At 42.8% G+C, this 21,197-nt stretch overlaps 2 protein-coding genes across 4 annotated transcripts; one reads left to right on the top strand and one right to left on the bottom strand.

Moving 5' to 3' along the window:
- Positions 1-157: 157 nt before the first annotated feature.
- On the top strand, positions 158-10,342 carry LOC129177911 (gastrula zinc finger protein XlCGF57.1-like). 3 transcript variants are annotated; one of them, XR_008569700.1, is made up of 3 exons: positions 158-446; positions 3,237-5,971; positions 8,721-10,342. XR_008569700.1 is itself a non-coding variant. In XM_054769527.1 (2 exons), exons 1-2 carry the CDS (start codon positions 251-253, stop codon positions 4,373-4,375), a joined length of 1,335 nt encoding a protein of 444 aa, XP_054625502.1. In that variant the 5' UTR covers positions 158-250; the 3' UTR covers positions 4,376-10,342. The 3 variants fall into 3 exon arrangements, 1 of the variants encoding a protein (XP_054625502.1); XR_008569699.1 differs by having other exon boundaries at positions 3,237-7,612; XM_054769527.1 differs by having other exon boundaries at positions 3,237-10,342.
- Positions 10,343-16,482: 6,140 nt separating this feature from the next.
- LOC129177910 (gastrula zinc finger protein XlCGF57.1-like) lies at positions 16,483-21,197 on the bottom strand. The gene is made up of 2 exons (XM_054769526.1): positions 20,919-21,197; positions 16,483-19,330 (listed from the first exon to the last, which is right to left on the bottom strand). The coding sequence occupies exons 1-2, from the start codon at positions 21,112-21,114 to the stop codon at positions 17,856-17,858; spliced, it is 1,671 nt and encodes a 556-aa protein (XP_054625501.1). The 5' UTR covers positions 21,115-21,197; the 3' UTR covers positions 16,483-17,855.

Here is a 21,197-nt window from a genome sequence, read left to right as displayed (position 1 = left end):
TGTATGTATATACAGTACATACAAATATATATAGATACCCAAGTACTCAACCTACGGATACACACTCCGGTCCAGTAGATGGCGGTATGCACCTCAAACGTTGGTTGCTACCCGCCACAAAGAAGACGAAAATTGCGCATGCGTACTACAAGGTAAAACGGCACTTTTGCTGCGTGTGCTTGCTCGCTGCTAACAAAGAGATCAACACATCGTTAAGCAGCGCTCAAGTGAGTGTTGTGATTGTTTGAAAATGTGTAAAGTACAAATGTTGAGAGCGTTGGTGAATCAGCGACTAACAACGGCAGTTGAAGAAATATTTGTAGTGTTGGAAAGAACGATAGCAGAGTACGAGGAGGAACTTTCTCGAACAAAAGAGGAGAACGAGCGGCAGCGTCAAATACTGGACGCTGTTTTCAAGAAGCCTCGAGTTGTGTTATACAGAGAAGGTTTGTCTACTTTTTAATCATTATTATTACATTATTCCTAAACGGCCCGTCGCCAACTGTATTTTTGTTTATTTTTCGTTTGTTTGATGCTTTCAAAAATAATACTTCGCCCGTGTCAGTGTCTCCTCATGCATGCCATTCATTGCTACTTGTTTTGTGTTACACTATTTCAATTACTAACACCACTGGATGTGTGTTTTATATACTGTAGGGAGTAACGACGAGAGGGTTCTCACTCTCAGGAAAACAGTGTCCCTATCATTTTGGTATAGAATTGCAAGTCACAAACTACGGCTGAATCCCAGTTTCACTCTGTTCCTCCGCAGTAGTACCGGTAACGCAATCAGTTCTGCGCATGTGCAGAAGGCGCCTACATCCGGTCGACCGACAGGTATTTTTCGGCAGTCACTTGTTAGGCATGTGTAATCTACGCCATCTGTCGATCTATTTTACGGCACCAATACACGTCACTCCCCCACTCCCCAAAACGTTAAGATTTGAGAAATTACAACATATTTTTTTTCCTTATATCCATGGTGCAAGTGGATCATTTATAAGCCGTCTTTTCTTGGTTCCATAAATTAACGTTTTTTTGCCACTCAAAAAATACACACGAAAGCATTTGTTAGGGAAGTATGTTTGGATAGATGGTATTTCTCTGTTGAGGAAAAAAAAATCTCGGAATCCTCGATTAATCCATCATTGCACTCTGCTTATGGTTGTTTACGTTGAAATATCACTGCATTTGATGTGTTTTATTGTTTTTATGTATCTTACACGTCACCGGATATGATGTGTACGTCTGCGCTACGTGCATTGCGTACTTTTTGATGTACTTCTGTCTTGGTGGATGTCATAAGATGATTCACAGTTCCGGATATCCATAAGAGAGGCCAAAAGACAGTACAGACAGAAGCTGGAGGGCTAATGTTCCACCTCAGACCCTCGGCGCATGTGGGCAGGGCTTCACTACATCACAGAGTATCACCAGCATCATTAAATTTGCGGATGACACTACAGTCATCGGACTGATCACTGGTGGTGTTGGAACATCATACAGAAGAGAGGTGGCGGACCTCATAGCTTGGTGTTGTGATAGCAATCTCCTTCTCAATACAGATAAGACTAAAGAGATGATCATCGACCCAAGAACAAGGGAAAAGGAGCCGCATAGACCCCTGTTTATTGATGAGACTGAGGTGGAGAGGGTGAGAACCTTCAAGTTCCTTGGCACACACATCAGCGAGGACCTCACCTGGTCTCACAACACCCAACAAATTCTGAAGAAGTCCCAAAGGAGACTGTACTTCCTGAGAAGACTGAGGAAATTTGGCATGTCCACCACAATCCTGAGTTGCTTCTACAGATGCACTATGGAAAGTGTCCTTACCGCCTCCATCACTGTTTGGTACGGTAACTGTACAACACGTGATAGGAAGGCACTCCAGCGGGTGATCAAGACCTCACAGAACATTGTTGGGGCAGCCCTCCCCTCACTGCAAGACATTTATACATCTAGAGTCCTACGAAGAACACACAACCTCATCAAGGACAGCACACATCCACAACACTCATTATTCACACTCCTACCGTCAGGCAGACGCTACAGGAGTTTGAAGTCCAGGACCACAAGGCTGGCAAACAGCTTTTACCCACAGGCCATCAGGCTTCTCAGCGAAGCACTCACACACGCAACACACACTCATAGCACTTTATTTATTTATTTATTGGTATTCAGTCTCTTCTGTTGTTTTTGCTTAATTTATTGGTATTAATGTTTCTTTGTTCTTATTCATTTTCTTGTGTTTTCTTTCTTTTTTTGTGAAAATGAACACAACAAGAATTTCATTGCATAGTATAACTGCTTGTTTTACTATGCATATGTGCAATAAAACTCTTCAATTGAAGTCTTTTAGTAAGAGACACAAATAAAATGACCCCCCAATATGTGACGTATATGAAGTATGGTTATTGACCATTTATGTTCATACATTCCAAACAATATTAACTACCACAGCATGTGATGTCACAGAAGCGCTGTCGTAAAAATGTGCTAGAGGAGGAAGTACCGTAGGTCGTGCGCATGCGCAGAACTGATTGCATTTCCGGTACGTATTGCGTAGTGACACACCCCTTAGCCCTTCCACCTCGTGTTTTACCCCCAAACTGTGACATTTATTGCCAAAGATAGACCTCTAAGAAATAAGAGCTTACAACCAGCACGGACAACATTTGTAACACTATCATTTGTATCAAAGATACATATAAAATAGAAATAACAATATAACATGAGCTTTATGAACATCAATTAGAATCACCTTTGGCCAAGTATGCTTAAGCAAACAAGGAATTTGACTTTGGTTAAATTAGCTCTCACTGTACATTAGGTGTGGGAATCTCTGGCTACCTCACGATTTGATGCGATTACGATTCTGCCTGCGATGTGATGATAAAACGATTATTGATGCATCTTTTTTTGTGATCAATAGTTTGTCCATTTTTCCATGCATCATTTTTTTAATATATAATGTTTTTTTACTCAACCTTGTACTGCAAAAAAGCATATTATTAATAATCCACAATTATGATCACTTTAAACAATTACATTTATGAAGGAGTAATTCCTTTAGTAAGTAATTAAAAAAGTAAGTAATTTGCCCAACACTGACTAACAATAAGGCCATTTGAAGCGATTGTGTCAAAATGGAGTGTACTACCTGGCTGTAACCAGCCAAGGTGCTGTTGATTCACAACTTTTCCATAGCGTGTTTGTCTTTTTATGTCCAACAGCAGTCAGTGCAGAACATCTTCCACCTGATCAGGAGGAGCCACAGCCCCCCCACGTTAAAGAGGAAGAGAATGATCACAGCATCAGTCAGGAGAAAGAGCATCTTGAAGGACTGGAGGAGTTTCCAGGGATTGGTGTCCCTGTGAAGACTGAAGATGATGAAGACAAAGGTGAAAGTGAGGAGAAGAGAGGGGGGGAGCCTCCAAGCAGCCGCTCGACTCAACACATGACAACAGAAGCTGATGGAGACCACTGTGGAGGATCACAAGCAGACAATGGATTAGCTCCACTATCAGATAATGACAACACAACGTCACTCTCTCCTGACACTGATGATGAAGGTGCTAAAGCTGATATGACATGTCACACTGACAACACACACTTTAAATGCTCTCACTGTGACAAAGTGTTTAAATACCGTGGTAATATGAAAACACACATGAGATTACACACAGGAGAGAAACCATTTATGTGCTTATTGTGTAATACAAGATACTTTACGAAGGAACTTTTGAGAAGACACACAAGAAAACACACTGGTGAGAAACCTTTTACTTGTTCAGTGTGTGGTAAAGGTTTTAGAGACAAGTGTAATATGAAAGCACACATGAGAAAACACACTGGTGAGAAACCTTTTACTTGTTCAGTGTGTGGTAAGGGTTTTAGAGACAAGTATAGTATGAAAGCACACATGAGAAAACACACTGGTGAGAAACCTTTTACTTGTTCAGTGTGTGGTAAGGGTTTTAGAGACAAGTATAGTATGAAAGCACACATGAGAAAACACACTGGTGAGAAACCTTTCACTTGTTCAGTGTGTGGTCAAAGTTTGAGAGACAGATATGATGTGAAAGCACACATGAGAATACACACTGGTGAGAAACCTTTTACCTGTTCAGTATGTGGTAAGGCTTTTAGACAAAAAGGAAATTTGAAAGCACACATGAGAATACACACTGGTGAGAAACCTTTTCACTGTTCAGTGTGTGGTAAGGCTTTTCGGCATAATTATGTGAAAAGACACATGAGAAAACACACTGGTGAGAAAGTGGTGAGTTGCGGTGTGTGTGCTAAAGGATTCTCTTATAAGTACCAGCTTAACAAGCACAAGTGTGTTGGTGAGAACAGCAGCAGTAAATGAAGTAGCAGGATGTGAAAAAAGCTGTCAAGACTTGGGTAATTTTGACTTTCTAGAAAGAAGAAACCTTTTACATGTTCAGTGTCTGATTCTGGTTTTGCACAAAATCGATATTTGAAAACACAAAGGAGAAAACCATTTTACCTTTATCTGTTCAGTGTGTGGTTATGGTTTTGCACAAAATCAACGCCCCCCACATGTTTATATGTAACGGCCCCCGTCAGCCCTTTGCCTCACTGACTCTTGAGCGCCCGTATGTTTGACCATACCCACGCCCAATAATACGGTGCACCTTATATGTGTGTTAAATACAGAAATAGCACCCATAACTGAGACTGTGCCTTTTAATACGGTGCACCTTGTGGTCGCGAAATATGGTATTTCAACTTTCTTTTTATGTAATATTTGTAAGTTTTCTTTTAATATTATGACTTTATTCCCATAATATTATAACTGTTTTCCCCCCAACCTAATTTTTCAAAAACTACAATATTTCAACTTTCTGCTTTAACTTTCTGCTTTAATAATCTTTGTAATTTTTTTTTACTTAATTTGCATAATATCATAACATACCCCCAACCTACTAGAATACAACTTTTTACTCTTTATATTTGGACTTTATTCCTGTATAATTACAGCTGTTTGTACCATTTCTACTTATGTTTATTTCCCCCCCCCCCCCCCCCCCCCACTTGAAATATTATGACTTTATTCCCATCATATTTAGTCTTTATTCTCACGATATTTTAACATTTCCCCTACTTAATTTTTTTAAAGTACCACTTTATTTTGTTGTGTTTTAGTTCTCACAATATTACAAGTTTTTTATTTTAATATTTGAAATGTTTGCTGCTAAAATGTAACAGTATGATGTTATTCTCGTAAAATCACCACTTTTTCTTGTTTGGTTCCAACTTTTTTCTTTTAATAATTTGATTCTTGTAAAATTCCTGCAAATTTTTCTATTTTTTGCTGCTGTTGTGTTTTTTGCCTTCTTGTTCAATATTTTCAATAAAAAAACACTCTGGACATCTCTGCTGTAAGTGACAACCAACCAATAGCAATGTAGCAATATGAACAGATATTTGAGACTCACGCTTCAATCGACGTGATACTACTACACGTGGTATTGACGCCATTGATAATTGGATCGATCCGCCCATCTCCAGCTTGCATGGCAGGTTCGTCAAGGCTGCAGGAGTGGAGCTGATAGCTGGAGGCGTTTTTCGAAACTTACCTGCGTGCTTGTCTTTGTGTGTGTGTGTGTGTGTGTGTTTTTTTCCATCGACCCCCTCCCAGCAGCAGCAGAGACGTTTGTTCACCACCATTCTACACATGGACACGAGCTATTTTACAGAAGAACAAGACGCGTGAAGTCAAGGTGTTACCGCGAGAGAAAATGGCGACGCAGAAGATGGAAACAAATGGAATCGAATCCAAGCATGGAGGACAGTTTAATCCGTTTTTCACGTCGTAATGTGGATTATTTTGAGGACGAACTACACGAGGTTACATTAGCGAGATGAAAGGAGATTCCATTAAGACCGCCTGCTGGATTTCTTCTGACCCCTTTTATACGTTCTTTTTAAGTCATGAAAGGTGTGGCAGGTGTCCAACTTGTGGGTAGTTTTCGGTCAGCACATATTGAAAAGTCCCCCAGAGTACTTTTTTTGGTGAAACACGATCCTCTTAAAAAAAGAAAGAAAGAAAGAGTTTAACTTGTGATCTTGCTAGCGGGCTTGGTGTTCCTGCCCCTCACCGCAAGGGGCGTCCGTAAACTATTTACTGCAGCACACCGACGCGAACAAGAATAATGCAACTCAACTAGATTTTCGCCACATTTCCCCTTTTCGAACCTTGTCATATTTCAAACTTGTGGGGATTTTCCTCAATCAACATTTTCTTTTAAGAAAATATACAAAAACACACAAGATGTTTCTTCTTCGTTTCCTTTTGGCTTTTCCCTTCATGGGTCGCCACAGCGAATCAATTGCCTCCATCTAACCCTGTCTTGTGCGTCCTCTTCTCTCACACCAACTACCTTCATGTCCTCTTTCACTACATCCATAAACCTCCTCTTTGGTCTTCCTCTAGGCCTCCTGCCTGGCAGTTCCAAACTCAGCATCCTTCTACCTACAGTATATATTCCCTATCTCTCCTCTGGACATGTCCAAACCATCTCAGTCTGGCCTCTCTGACTTTATCTCCAAAACCTCTAACGTGTGCTGTCCCTCTGATGTACTCATTCCTGATCCTATCCTTCCTGGTCACTCCCAGAGAGAACCTCAGCATCTTCATCTCTGCTACCCCCAGCTCCGTCTCCTGTCTTTTCCTCATGGACACTGTCTCTAGACCAAACAACACCACAGTTTTGTACACCTTTCCTTTCATTTTAGCTGAAACTCTTCTATCACACATCACACCTGACACTGTTCTCCACCCGTACCATCCTGCCTGTACACGCTTCTTCACCTCTTTTCCACACTCTCCATTGCTCTGGACTGTTGACCTTAAGTACTTCAAATCCTCCACCTTCTTGATGTCTTCTCCCTGTAAGCTCACTCTTCCACTTGGGTCCCTCTCATTCACACACATGTACTCTGTCTTACTGCGGCTAACCTTCATTCCTCTCCTTTCCAGGGCAAACCTCCACCTCTCTAGCTTCTCCTCCACCTGTTCCCTGCTCTCACTGCAGATCACAATGCCATCTGCAAACATCATAGTCCATGGAGATTCCTGTCTAACCTCGTCTGTCAGTCTGTCCATCACCACAGCAAACAAGAAGGGGCTCGGAGCTGATCCCTGATGCAGTCCCACCTCCACCTTGAACTCCTCTGTCACACCTACAGCACACCTCACCAATGTCTTCCAGTCCTCATACATGTCCTGCACCGCTCTAACATACTTCTCTGCCACTCCAGACTTCCTCATACAATAGCACACTTCCTCTCTGGGCACCCTGTCATAAGCTTTCTCCAGATCTACAAAAACACAATGCAGCTCCGTCTGGCCTTCTCTGTACTTCTCTATCAACATCCTCAAAGCAAATACTGCGTCTGTAGTACTTTTTTTTGGAATGAAACCATACTGCTGCTCACAAATGCTCACTTCTGTCCTTAGTCTAGCTTCAACTACTCTTTCCCATAACTTCATTGTATGGCTCATCAGCTTTATTCCTCAGGCATCTTTTCATGATCTAAGATCCTGTTGAACCACCCAGTCAGAACTCTACTCTACCAGGTACTGGAAAAGCAAGATGGCGCCGCTGTGTTTGGCTTGCCGCCTGCTCCTATGCATAGTGGTTTTTAATGCTTTTAATGTTGTATCGCCGTTTATTGTTTATGATCGTCTGACACTCCTTGACATTGGCACCACATACAATGTGCTTGGACAATGTGTTCCACCGCCATTTCTGGCGTCTATACCACCACACCTGAGAAGCTGTATCGGCCCACTTCCGGGTAAATCGGGCCGCAGAAGACCCGGAAAGCAGGGTGGATCACACGTCAGAATGAGGACCTACCTGGCTCTACCGCCCTCTCGTAAGACCAATACCAACCAGTCCCCAGCGCGGGACAACGTTGATCTGCGGTGATCGCTGGATAATAGCTACCGGTGGCTAAAACCGGTTTTAGCCCCGGAGAGGATATCCAGACGATGCGCTCAAAACTGTCTCCGCCCGGTGGCTCGCTCCACTCCACTGCAGGATAACAGGAGCTCACTTCATATGGCTCTTTTTAACACCAGATCAGTGAATAATAAGACTTTTATTCTCAATGATTTTATCCGCTCTGATAAACTTGATTTGCTTTTCCTGACGGAAACCTGGCTTTGCCCAGGTGACAACAGCGCTTTCTCGGAGCTCCTCCCCCCAAACTATTTCTTCCTCAACACGCCGCGGCCATCTGGGAGGCGCGGGGGTATTGCTACTGTTTACAAGCAGACCTTTAAGTGCAGCCTCCTCTCCACTAAAGCCTATGGCAGCTTTGAGCTGCGGTGTTTTGTACTCACACGGTCCAGTCCCATCTTATGTGCTGCGGTTTATCGCCCACACAAGTTAAACAAGGACTTTATGAATGATTTCTCTGAGTTTCTGGCAGAAATCATGTTAAAGTTTGATAATATACTGATCTGTGGTGACTTTAACATCCATGTCCGATCCCCCTCAGATCAGCTGGCTCAATGCTTTAATTCTTTGCTGGAATCTATGGGTCTCATCCAGTCTATTGCTTGGCCCACTCATCAACTCGGGCACAAACTGGACCTTGTCATGTCCCGTGGATTATCTGTGTCAGTTAATAATATACGGAATGTTCCTATTTCTCATCACTCTTTCATTTGCTTTCAGACGCTAGCTCCTCCAGTTGCACCTCAACCTGCTCCCACCTCCCGCCGCCGGGTTATCAACTCCACAACAGCCAATGACTTTGCTGCTGCATTCCCCAACCAAGTCCTATAATGTGTCCGGACACCTTCCTCTCCTCTTTCCATTCCACATGCTCCCAGATCCTGGACTCTGTGGCACCATTCAAGGACAAAGCTACCAGACTCACACCTGAACCATGGCTGAATGAAACCACTCGCGCCCTGAGACGGCAGTGTAGGCAGGCTGAGCGCAAATGGAAGAAGGATGGACTTCTTGTATCACTGGGCATCTTCAGGGACAGTCTTGCCACTTACTATAAAACCGTGAAGGAAGCAAAAACAAAATATTTATCAAACATCATTTCTAGCAATAGCCATCGCCCCAGAGTGTTATTTAGCACCATTAATTCTGTCATTAACCCTGTGACTGCTGTTTTTAATGATGTTTCTGAACGCACATGTAGTACATTTCAACAATTGTTTATGGACAAGGTTGCAACAGTCAGACAATCCATCCCAAAGGTGTCATCTGCTAGTCTGCCTGACTCCCCTGTAAAACACACTTTTGAGAACTTTGAGCCAATCTCCACTTCTCTTCTTAAAAAAATCAGTCCAACAGTTAAACCCCACCAACTGCCCTCAGGTCTTCCCGATCTCCAGGCTGTTACTGTGTTGGCCAACGTGCTAACCACTAGACCAGCGTGCGGCCCTCTATCCATAATATTGCTAACAAATTTCAATCTGGCTTTAGAACCCGTCACAGCACAGAATCTGCATTTTTGAAAGTACATAATGACATCCTCACAGCCTTTGACGCTAAAAACTCTGTAGTGCTGGTGCTTTTAGACCTTCCAGCTGCTTTTGATACTGTGGACCACTCAGTCCTCATCTCCCGCCTTGAACACAGCTCACCAGGCCCGCAGGCTGCTGCGTTCTCCCGGCGCAGAAGAAAGCCAAAGTCTGAGAGGCTGAATGAAAGATCATGATGAACCCTGCCGATGTTCAAGAGTGTCTCTCTGTTGTAATGTACTGCGTGACTGTGTTGAATGTCCAAAATGAACAATAAAATAGCAAAAAATAGAGTGAGACAGAGACATCTGCCACGGAGGGCGCCATCTTTAGAACCTGCATTCCATGTCATGTTTTCTGTGATAATCAGGATAATAATACATAATAGATGAGAGTAAGACCAAAACAATGTATATATAAAATAAATATGAAAAAAGAAACAGAATTGTTTTTTCCTTAAAAAAAAACCAAAACAAAAAAACGAACCTGACAGAACATCATTGTGATGATCAAGACTCTTCTGCCTTGTATTTAGCAAACATCAACTGCTTGTCTTGTTTTTTGAATTTGCTCATCTCTGTACATTGTTTGAGTTCCTTACTCAATCCGTTCCATAGTTTAATTCCACACACGGAAATGCTGTGGGTTCTCAGCGTTGTTCTTGTGTATAAATGTTTTATTTAAATTTTCCTCTAAGATGATATTTCTCCTCTCTGATAGCGAAATACTGTATGAGATTTTTTGGTAACGACTTATTAACTTTATGCATTATTCTGGCGGTATGAAATCTGCAAATTTCAATATCTGTGATTTTAAAAATAAAGGGTTTGTATGTTCTCTATGCTTGGCATTATGAATTATCCTCACAGATCTTTTTTGCAGTACAGTGAGTGAGTGAAGATTGCTTTTATAATTATTACCACATATCTCCACACAATACATTAAATATGGTAATACCAAGGAACAGTGAAGAGTGTGGAGTGATTTTAGATACAGCAGATAGATAGATACAGTAGGTAGTTTATTAATCACCAAGAGAATTTCACATTTCCTGCAGCTCTGCAAAAATGTCATCATGAACTTAATCACACAATAAAACAACCGAGGCAAGACATGAGAAATAAGAAAATACAATAAGAATAAATAACCAAGTAAATATGGAAGAGATCAGGTCAAACTTGGAGTGCAATAATAAATAATAACAATAAAATGTGAATGATTACAGTTAAACGTGTTGTGTGTACGTGAAAGTGTCATCTTGGAGATTCACGGCTTTTTCCTACAGCTGGCTCTCAGGGCAAAGGGGTGGAGAAAAGCTTGTTCCATCACGAGGTTAGCAGAACGATCACAGACTGAAATCAGCGAATAACGTGAAGACAAAGAGCTTGAAGACATCTAAAAGACATTGCACCAATGGGGAGCTGAATTCGGAATTACAGAGATGATTTCTAGGTGTGTGTGTGTGTGTGTGTGTGTGTATATTAGGGAAAATAAAATCATTGGTATGTTTCATTACCAGTGATGGATTTGACATCACGTCTACCAGCCCCGCCAGTCTCTCCTCTCCTCATTCGCAACGCCTCTAACCTTGCAGCCCCGCCTGGTGGACAGGTGTCGTGGAACAGGGAGGAGGCGCCACGGTCCAGCACACTCCACCCATGCACGTGATGAGATGGGATTGTGCACATATTGAACAAGAAAGTCTCTCACCAGTGTTTATTCACGTGTGTTTTCAAATGTTGATTTTGTGCAAAACCTTAACCACACACTGAACAGATAAAGGTAAAACGGTTTTCTCCATTGTGTGTTTTCAAATATCGATTTTGTGCAAAACCTATCTTTATTTATCTTTAAAAAATGTCTTGCATAATATATTTAGTAACTCCGGATGTTATCAAGACCAAGAGTGATTCAGAAGACCTTTATGAAGAAACACACGAGGAGAGACCGCACTTCGCCTGGACGTGGGATACCGAGGCCTCACCCTGGAGCCAGGCCTGGGGGAGGGGCTCGCAGGCGAGCGCCTGCTGGTCGGGCTCTCACCCGTGGGGCCCGGCCGGGCTCAGCATGGGATCTCCCCCCCGTAGACGAGACCCTAAACGACCTTAACGAGAGGGTCATTTCCCTACGCCTTCGGGTTGGGGAAAGGGTCCTGACTGTCGTTTGTGCATATGCGCCAAACGGCAGTTCAGAGTACCCAGCCTTCTTGGAGTCCATCAGAGGGGTGCTGGAGAGCACCCCAACTGGTGACTCCGTTGTTTTGCTGGGAGACTTCAATGTGGGCACTGACAGTGTGACCTGGAGGGGCGTGATTGGGAGGAACAGCCTTCTGGATCTGAACCCGTGCGATGTGTTGTTGTTGGACTTCTGTGCGAATCAGTTTGTCCATCACAAACACCATGTTCCAACATAAGGATGTCCATAAGTGCACATGGCACCAGGACACCCGAGGCCGCAGGTCTGTGATCGATTTTGTAGTCGTACCATCAGACCTGCGTCCGCATGTTCTGGACACACGGGTAAAGAGAGGGGGGCGCTAAGCTGTCAACTGATCACCACCTGGTGATGAGTTGGATTAGATGGCGGGGGAGGATGCCGGACAGACCCGGGAGACCCCAGCCAATTAGGTGTTATCCCGCCACAGTCTGCCTTCCTCAATGGGTGCTTGGGGATTAGGACAAAAACCGATAAGCAGACTGCAAGACCCGCAACAGGCAAAACAACAACAAAAGCAAACAGACCCTCAGTCCTAAAACTGGGAAGCTGGAACGTCCGAACAATGACATCTGGTCTATCCCAAGACCTGCATGCAATCAGTGATGCAAGAAAGACAGCCGTCATCAACGAAGAACTATCAAGACTCAAGGTAGATGTCGCAGCTCTTCAAGAAACTCGCCTTGCGGACACAGGAACGCTCAAGGAGAAAGATTACACCTTCTCCTGGCAAGGAGAGAGTGCTGAGGACCGCCGTGAGCATGGAGTTGGATTTGCAGTCAGAAATTCCCTGTTAAAGATGGTTGAACCAGGAGATAAGGGATCTGAACGCCTGATGACTGTCCGTCTCCACACTTCCGAAGGCTTCGTCACTCTTGTCAGTGCTTACGCCCCAGCTCTCACCTCTTCATCAGAAGCTAAGGACAAATTCTATGCAAGCTTGAACAACATCATCACAAACATACCCCCAAAGGAACATGTCATCATCCTGGGTGACTTCAACGCTCGTGTAGGTGCCGATCATGATTCCTGGCCTTTCTGTCTTGGACACCATGGAGTTGGCAAGATCAACGAGAAGGGACAGCGTCTGCTAGAGTTTTGCTCTTATAACGGACTCTGCGTGACCAACTCATTCTTCGAGACAAAGCCTCGACACAAGGTATCATGGCGTCATCCCTGCTCCAAACGGCAACAGTGTTCTCAAGAGAGAACACTGTTGCTGCTTCTGCCTTTGATGCCATCGAACCTCTGCCCATCATGGAGGAAATAGATGCTGAACCAACCCTAGCCGAGCTCTGCAAAGCAATTGACAGCCTGGCTTGCGGAAAAGCACCTGCAACCGATTGCATTCCATCTGACTTAATAAAGTGCTGCAAAGACTCCTTACTACAGCCTCTTTACGATGTCCTAGGCCAATGTTGGAGAGAAGGAGCTTTTCCACAAGACATGAGGGATGCCAAGATTGTCACCCTTTACAAGAACAAGGGTGATAAAAGCGATTGCAACAACTACAGAGGTATCTCTCTCCTGAACATTGTTGGAAAACTCTACGCCCGTGTCCTTCTTGTGCGCCTTCAGAAACTTGCAGAGCGTGTCTACCCCGAGTCGCAGTGTGGCTTCCGGTCCAAACGTTCAACTATGGACATGATTTTCTCCTTGCGTCAACTTCAGGAGAAATGCAGAGAACAACACAAGCCACTATACATAGCCTTCATAGACCTGACCAAGCCCTTTGACCTTGTCAGCAGGGAAGGGCTCTTTAGCATCCTCCCAAAGATTGGTTGTCCTCCAAAACTTCACAGCCTCATCAGATCCTTTCACGACGACATGAAAGCAACAATCCAATATGAAGGCAGTATGTCTGAGTCATTTGACATCAAGAGCGGAGTGAAACAGGAAGGTGTTCTTGCGCCTACCCTCTTTGGAATCTTCTTTGCCATGCTTCTAAATCACGCTTTTGGAACCACAACTGAAGGTGTTCATATGCGTACAAGATCTGATGGTTAACTTTTCAACCTAGCTTGACTGAAAGCAAAATCAAAAGTGATGGAGAAAATTATTAAGGACATGCTTTTTGCTGATGACGCTGCTGTAACTTCGCACACTGAGCAAGAACTTCAATGCCTCATGGACAGGTTTTCCCAGGCCTGCAAAGACTTTGGACTGACAATCAGCCTGAAAAAGACCAACGTGCTGAGTCAGGATGCGGACACAACACCTGCCATCCACATCGACAATTACCAACTCGAAGTCGTGCATCAATTCACATACCTGGGATCCACCATCTGTGACAACCTGTCTGTGGATGCCGAAATCAACAAGCGCATCGGCAAAGCTGCCACAACAATGGGACATCTCACCGCCCGCGTCTGGGAGAATCAAAAGCTGACAATTCCAACAAAGGCAGTATACATGGCCTGCATTATCCGCACTCTCCTCTATGGCAGTGAAACGTGGACAACATACTCCCGTCAGGAGAGCAAACTCAACAGCTTTCACATGCGCTTACTTCGTAGGATACTCGGCATTCATTGGAGTGACAAAGTTTCCAACGCCCAGGTTCTGGAGCGTGCAGGACTTCCCACCATGTTCACTCTGCTTAGACAACGTAGGCTCCGATGGCTTGGTCATGTTCAAAGGATGAAGGAGGGACGCATTCCAAAGGACATTCTTTATGGAGAACTTGCCTCCGGCAAGAGAAGTGTTGGTCGGCCCTACCTGCGATTCAAAGATGTCTGCAAGCGTGACATGAAAGCCCTGAACATCAACACCGAGAACTGGGAAGAGGTAGCAGCTGACCGCAGCAAATGGCGTACGATTCTCCAGAAGCAACTCAAGATTGGAGAAGAAAAGATACACGCAGCCGCCAAGGAGAAGAGAGCCAAGCGGAAGGCATGTACTCCAGCGATGCCATCAAGCCACATCTGTTCCAGATGCAGCCGATTGCCATTCCTGCATTGGTCTTGTCAGCCACAATCGGAAGTGCCGATAATAAATGACTTCCTCTAGTGCGCGAAATCCATAGTCGACTTCAACTGAAGGACAACCTTGTACAACCGGAGCAGGAGTCTGGTTCACATTGCCAGCAGTAAGTCAAGCCTGTTTCCGGTGAACGTTGGCCTCCACCAAGGCTGCCCTTTGTCACCGATTCTGTTCATAATTTTCATGGACAGAATTTCTAGGCACAGCCAAGGTGTCGAGGAAGTCCAGTTCGCGGGCCTTAGGATCTCATCTCTGCTATTTGCGGACGATGTGGCGGACTGATGGCTTCATCGGGCTGTAATCTGCAGCGTTTACTGGGACGGTTTGCATCTGAGTGTGAAGCTTATGGGATGAGACACAGCACCTCCAAATCTGAGGCCATGGTTCTCAGTCGGGAAAGGGTGGATTGCTCCCTCCGGGTTGGGAATGACGTCCTCGGGGTATCTCGGGGTCTTGTTCACGAGTGAGGGAAGGTTGGAGCATGAGGTTAATAGGCGGATCGGCGCAGCGTCTGCAATAATACCTGTACCGGACCGTCGTGGTGAAGAGAGAGCTGAGCCGGAAGGCAAAGCTCTCAATTTACCGTTCGATCTATGTTCCCACCCTCACCTATGGTCATGAGCTTTGGGTCATGACAAAAAGAACGACATCGCGGATACAAGTGGCTGAAATGAGTTTTCTTCGTAGGGTAGCGGGACTCACCCTAAGAGATAGGGAGGAGCTCGGTCATCCGGAGGAGCTCAGAGTAGAGCCGCTGCTCCTTCACATCGAGAGGAGCCAGCTCAGGCATCTAGTCCGGACTCCTCCCTGGTGAGGTGTTTCGGGCATGCCCAGCCAGGAAAAGGCCCGGGGGAAGTCCTAGGACACGCTGGAGGGACTATGTCTCACAGCTGGCCTGGGAACGCCTTGGTGTCCTCCCGGTGGAGCTGGAGGAGGTGGTCGGGGACCGGGAAGTCTGGGCTTCCCTACTAAGACTGCTGCCCCGGCGACCTGGACCCGAATAAGCGGAGGAAAATGGAATGGAATATGATGGGAATAAAGTCATAATATTTCAAGTGGGGTAAAAGTAAACATAAGTACAAATGGTACAAACAACTGTAACTTTCCGGGAATAAAGTCCAAATATACTGTAAAGAGTAAAAAGTTGTATTCTAGTAGGTTGGGGGTATGTTATAATATTATGCGAGTCAACACAAAGAAAAAAATTACAAAGATTATTTAAATAGAAAGTTGAAATATTGTGACTTTTTTTAATTGTAGTTTTTGAAAAATTAGGTTGGGGGAAAAAGTTATAATATGATGGGAATAATATCAAAATATGGCAAATTCTTAATATTACAAGAAGAAAATTTCAAAGACGACAGTTGGAGCGTGGGGTGGCAAGAGTAGAAATGGGTAAAATAGAGCTTTAATTTTACGGGAATAAAGTCTAAATATCAAGAATAAAAAGTCATATTCTAACAAGTATAAAGTCACAATTTTTATGAGAATAAACTCGTAATATTGTTTGGTTTGGTTTAGTTTATTTGAACATGAAGGTTACAATGGAATACATCTCATGAATCATTTTTTTCACAGTTCCACATGTCCAAAAGGAGTAGGAAGAAGCAAAGCTTATTTAATCCTACCCCCCTTCCATTCTACATCTTGTACAGTACATGTAGTTCACTTCCTGCATTCCATGTCATGTTTTCTGTGATAGTCAGGATAACACATAATAGATAACGGTAAGACACGCCCCCCCCCCCCCCCCCCCCGAAAAAAAATATATACACATTAATAATAATAATAAATAAATGTTTAAAATAAATATGAATAAAGAACAGAACTTTTTTATATAAACAAAAAAATAAAAATAAAAAAACCTGACAGAACATCATTGTGATGATCAGGACTCTTCTGCCTTGTATTTAGCAAACATCAACTGCTTGTCTTGTTTTTTGAATTTGCTCATCTCTGTACATTGTTTGAGTTCCTTACTCAATCCGTTCCATAGTTTAATTCCACACACGGAAATGCTGTGGGTTGTCAGCGTTGTTCTCGCGTATAAATGTTTAAAGTTTAATTTTCCTCTAAGATCATATTTCTCCTCTCTGATTGAGAAATACTGTTTGAGATTTTTGGGTTACGAGTTGTTATTAACTTTATACATTATTCTGGCGGTTTGTAAGGTTACTAAATCTGCGAATTTTAATATCTGCAATTTTAAAAATAGAGGGTTTGTATGTTCGCTATGCTTGGCATTATGAATTATCCTCACAGATCTTTTTTGCAGTACAGTGAGTGAGTGAAGATTGCTTTTGTAATTATTTCCCCATATCTCCACACAATACATTAAATATGCTAATACTAAGGAACAGTACAGCGTGTAGAGTGATTTTTGGTCAAGAACATATTTTGCTTCATTCAATATAGAGATATTTCTTGCCACCTTTTGTTGTATATATTTAATATGAGATTTCCAACTCATTTTTTCATCTATTACAACCCCAAGGAATTTATATTCTTCCACTTTTTCAAAATTCACTCCGTTAATTTGTATTTGGTCATACGTATCCCTTCTGCTATTGTCATTTTAGGAGCATAGAGTTTAAATATTAAAGAAAGAAAATATTTTTTAAAGCTGTAAGATGAGAAACAAAACAAAATAGTCATTTTTTCGGAAATGATATGAGGGGGACAGTTATATTATGGGAATAAAGTCATAATATTAAAAGAAAACTCACAAAGATTACATAAAAAGAAAGTTGAAATACCATATTTTCGCGATCACAAGGTGCACCGTATTAAAAGGCACAGTCTCAGTTATGGGTGCTATTTCTGTATTTAACACACATATAAGGTGCACCGTATTATTGGGCGTGGGTATGGTCAAACATACGGGCACTCAAGATTCAGTGAGGCAAAGGGCCGACAGGGGCCGTTACATATAAACATGTGGGGGTCGTTTGTTGATTTTGTGCAAAACCATAACCACACACAGAACAGATAAAGGTAAAATGGTTTTCTCCATTGTGTATTTTCAAATATCGATTTTGTGCAAAACCAAAATCAGACCCTGAACATGTAAAAGGTTTCTTCTAGAAAGTCAAAATTACCCAAGTCTTGACAGCTTTTTTCACATCCTGCTACTTCATTTACTGCTGCTGTTCTCACCAGCACACTTGTGCTTGTTAAGCTGGTACTTATAAGAGAATCCTTTAGCACACACACTGCAACTCACCACTTTCTCACCAGTGTGTGTTCTCATGTGTGTTTTCAAACATTGATTATGTCCAAAACCCTTACCACAAACTGAACAAATCAAAGGTTTCTCACCAGTGTGTATTCTCATGTGTGCTTTCAAACTTCCATTTTTTCGAAAACCGATTTCACACACTGAACAGGCAAAAGGTTTCTCACCAGTGTGTATTCTCATGTGTGTTTTCAAATGTTCATTTCGTCTAAAACCGATCCCACACACTGAACAGGCAAAAGGTTTCTCACCAGTGTGTATTCTCATGTGTGTTTTCAAGTGTTTATTATGTCCAAAAGCCTTACCACACACTGAACAAGTAAAAGGTTTCTCACCAGTGTGTGATCTCATGTGTGTTTTCAAAGATTGATTATGTCGAAAAGCCTTACCACACAATGAACAAGTAAAAGGTTTCTCACCAGTGTGTTTTGTCATGTGTGCTTTCAACTCACACTTTTGTCCAAAACCCTTACCACACATTGAACAAGTCAAAGGTTTCTCACCAGTGTGTGTTCTCATGTGTGTTTTTAAATATTCCTTTTGTCTAAAACAGATCCCACATACTGAACAGGGAAAAGGTTTCTCACCAGTGTGTATTCTCATGTGTGTTTTCAAATGTTCATTTTGTCTAAAACCGATCCCACACACTGAACAGGGAAAAGGTTTCTCACCAGTGTGCATTCTCATGTGTGCTTTCAAATGTTGATTATGTCTAAAGCCCTGACCACACACTGAACAAGTAAAAGGTTTCTCATCAGTGTGTATTCTCATGTGTGTTTTCAAATGTTGATTATTTCCAAAACCCTTACTACACACTGAACAAGTAAAAGGTTTCTCACCAGTGTGTATTCTTGTGTGTATTGTCAATTGATCCTTCCGAGAAAATCTTGCATTACAAAATAAGCACATGAATGGTTTCTCTCCTGTGTGTATTCTCATGTGTGTTTTCATATTCCAACGGTATTTAAACACTTTGTCACAGTGAGAGCATTTAAAGTGTGTGTTGTCAGTGTGACATGTCATATCAGCTTTAGCACCTTCATCATCAGTGTCAGGAGAGAGTGACGTGTTGTCATTATCTGATAGTGGAGCTAATCCATTGTCTGCTTGTGATCCTCCACAGTGGTCTCCATCAGCTTCTGTTGTCATGTGTTGAGTCGAGCGGCTGCTTGGAGGCTCCCCCCCTCTCTTCTCCTCACTTCCACCTTTGTCTTCATCATCTTCAGTCTTCACAGGGACACCAATCCCTGGAAACTCCTCCAGTCCTTCAAGATGCTCTTTCTCCTGACTGATGCTGTGATCATTCTCTTCCTCTTTTACGTGGGGGGGCTGTGGCTCCTCCTGATCAGGTGGAAGATGTTCTGCACTGACTTCTGTTGGACATAAAAAGACAAACACGCTATGGAATAGTTGTGAATCAACAGCACCTTGGCTGGTTACAGCCAGGTAGTACACTCCATTTTGACACAATCGCTTCAAATGGCCTTATTGTTAGTCAGTGTTGGACAAATTACTTACTTTTTTAATTACTTACTAAAGGAATTACTCCTTGATTAATGTAATTGTTTAAAGTGATCATTGTGTAACTTTTTGAAAAACCTAATATGTAAGATTTGATATTGATATGTTTGATATTGATATTGACAGATGTTTCTTTAGATTAGGGCTGAGGACTAATGGGCTCCACACACGGGATGCGACAAGCAGCTGTGATCTGTGACACCTGACATATGAACATATTCCCTGCACTCTACGTAAAAAGGCCCAGCACAGGTTGGACTTGCCCATGGTAGATGTCATATGACATCAGTCAGCTGACATTAAGCTCCCCTCCTGATTCGCTCTTACTCCCCCGTGGTGTTTCAAGCTACACACAAAGATGCAACTTTTATCCTGATTATTCTGATTACGGATAAACTAACTCAGCGGTAAGCTTATATCTATAACAAAAGTTATCTGTTCACTGGAAACAAAAGTGTACCGTGCTGGTTGTAAGCTGTTATTTCTTAGAGGTCTATCTTTGGCAATAAATGTCACAGTTTGGGGGTAAAACACGAGGTGGAAGGGCTAAGGGGTGTGTCACTACGCAATACGTACCAGAAACACAATCGGTTCTGCGCATGCGCAAGACCTACGGTACTTCCTCCTTTAGCACATTTTTACGATTGCGCTTCTGCGACGTCACATGCTGTGGTAGTTAATATTGTTTGGAATGTATGAACATAAATGGTCAATAACCATACTTCATATACGTCACATATTGGGGGGTCATTTTATTTGTGTCTCTTACTAAAAAACTTTGTTAGCATCCGGACGTTTGTATCGTCTTATGACATCCACCAAGATAGAAGTACATCAAAACGTACACAATGGACGTAGCGCAGACGTACACATCAAATCCGGTGACGTGTAACATACATAAATACAATAAAACACATCAAATGCAGTGATATTTCAACGTAAACAACCATAAGCAGAGTGCAATGATGGTATATATGGTATATTGGTGCCGTAAAATAGATCGACAGTTGGCGTAGATTACACATGCCTAGCAAGTGACTGCCGAAAAATAGGTCGACCGGATGTAGGCGCCTTCTGCACATGCGCAGAACCGATTGCGTTTCCGGTACGTGTTGCGTCGGGACAGAGTGAAACTGGGATTCAGCCGTAGTTTGTGACTTGCAATTCTATACCAAAATGATAGGGACACTGTTTTCCTGAGAGTGAGAACCCTCTCGTCGTTACTCCCTACAGTATATAAAACACACATCCAGTGGTGTTAGTAATTGAAATAGTGTAACACAAAACAAGTAGCAATGAAGGGCATGCACGGACAAGGACACTGACACGGGCGAAGTATTATTTTTGAAAGCATCAAACAAACAAAAAATAAACAATAATATAGTTGGCGATGGGCCGTTTAGGAATAATGTAATCATAATGATTAAAAAGTGGACAAACCTTCTCTGTATAACACAACTCGAGGCTTCTTGAAAATAGCGTCCAGGATTTGACGCTGCCGCTCGTTCTCCTCTTTTGTTCGAGAAAGTTCCTCCTCGTACTCTGCTATCGTTCTTTGAAACACTTGAAATATTTCTTCAACTGCCGCCGTTAGTCGCTGATTCACCAACGCTTTCAACATTTGTACTTTACACATTTTCAAACAATCACAACACTCACTTGAGCGCTGCTTAACGATGTGTTGATCTCTTTGTTAGCAGCTAGCAAGCACACGCAGCA

Source organism: Dunckerocampus dactyliophorus, chromosome 2 (assembly GCF_027744805.1).
Source record: "Dunckerocampus dactyliophorus isolate RoL2022-P2 chromosome 2, RoL_Ddac_1.1, whole genome shotgun sequence".
In the NCBI taxonomy this organism is placed as follows: domain Eukaryota; kingdom Metazoa; phylum Chordata; class Actinopteri; order Syngnathiformes; family Syngnathidae; genus Dunckerocampus; species Dunckerocampus dactyliophorus.
This window is presented reverse-complemented; position numbering and strand designations above follow the sequence as displayed.